We start from the raw sequence: 684 nt of genomic DNA, 5'->3' as shown, positions 1-684 counted from the left end.
GCTGCGCCCCAGCCCCCCCGTGCTCGGCTGCCGGCTGCCGGCGCGCAGGGCACCGTCCTGCTGCTCCTGGACCGGGGGTTTCTTCCCGATGTGCGTGACACGGAACCTGGAATGGGGGTAGGACAGAGCTGAGTCTTTTCCCTGCTGTCCCACATCTGCCTGTACCTCCAGCCCCGCATCTCCTCTCTTCGCCGTCATCTCCAACCTTTCAGACCCGTTCACCCCCACGCAAGCCATGACCCCAAATTCATTTTTCCCTTCATTTTGTGCAAAACAAACAGAAAGAGACGGAGGGAAAGCTCAATCCAGGTCTTGGCTGGGGCAGAGCTTGTCCTCCCAGCAGCAGGATGGGTCAGAGCTCTTGGAAATGCTCCGAGACACAACCTGGATGACAGCGTGCCCTAAGGGAGGGCAGGGACAGGGTTTTGCCAGTGATTTGGGTACAGGGATCAAAGGCTGAAGGAGTTGTTTGGCTAAAATCTGCCAGAGTACATTTTGCACCGTCCCCTGGAGGGACGGATGGTGCCTGAGTGGTTCACCAAGGTCCCACCATGAACAGGTAACAGCTCAGAGCTCCTGGGTGGGCAGGAGAAAAGCTGCAGAAGGGTGGGTTAATAGCCAGAGGTGATGCAATATTGCACGTGGGGAGAAGAGAGGAGTTAGGGATCACGGACTCCTGGAGTG

General features: G+C 57.6%; 1 protein-coding gene across 1 annotated transcript in view; it reads right to left on the bottom strand.

The window, feature by feature from the left end:
• The window catches only part of RELL2 (RELT like 2), a 12,587-nt gene that overhangs the window by 2,143 nt on the left and 9,760 nt on the right, over nt 1-684 (bottom strand). Inside the window, exon 6 of the mRNA XM_017733400.1 lies at nt 3-106. Within this exon, the coding sequence (XP_017588889.1) occupies nt 3-106 (104 nt within the window). The remainder of the gene's footprint in view (nt 1-2; nt 107-684) is intronic.

This window comes from Corvus brachyrhynchos, unplaced genomic scaffold (genome assembly GCF_000691975.1).
Source record: "Corvus brachyrhynchos isolate BGI_N302 unplaced genomic scaffold, ASM69197v1 scaffold545, whole genome shotgun sequence".
Classification (NCBI taxonomy): Eukaryota; Metazoa; Chordata; class Aves; order Passeriformes; family Corvidae; genus Corvus; species Corvus brachyrhynchos.
This window is presented reverse-complemented; position numbering and strand designations above follow the sequence as displayed.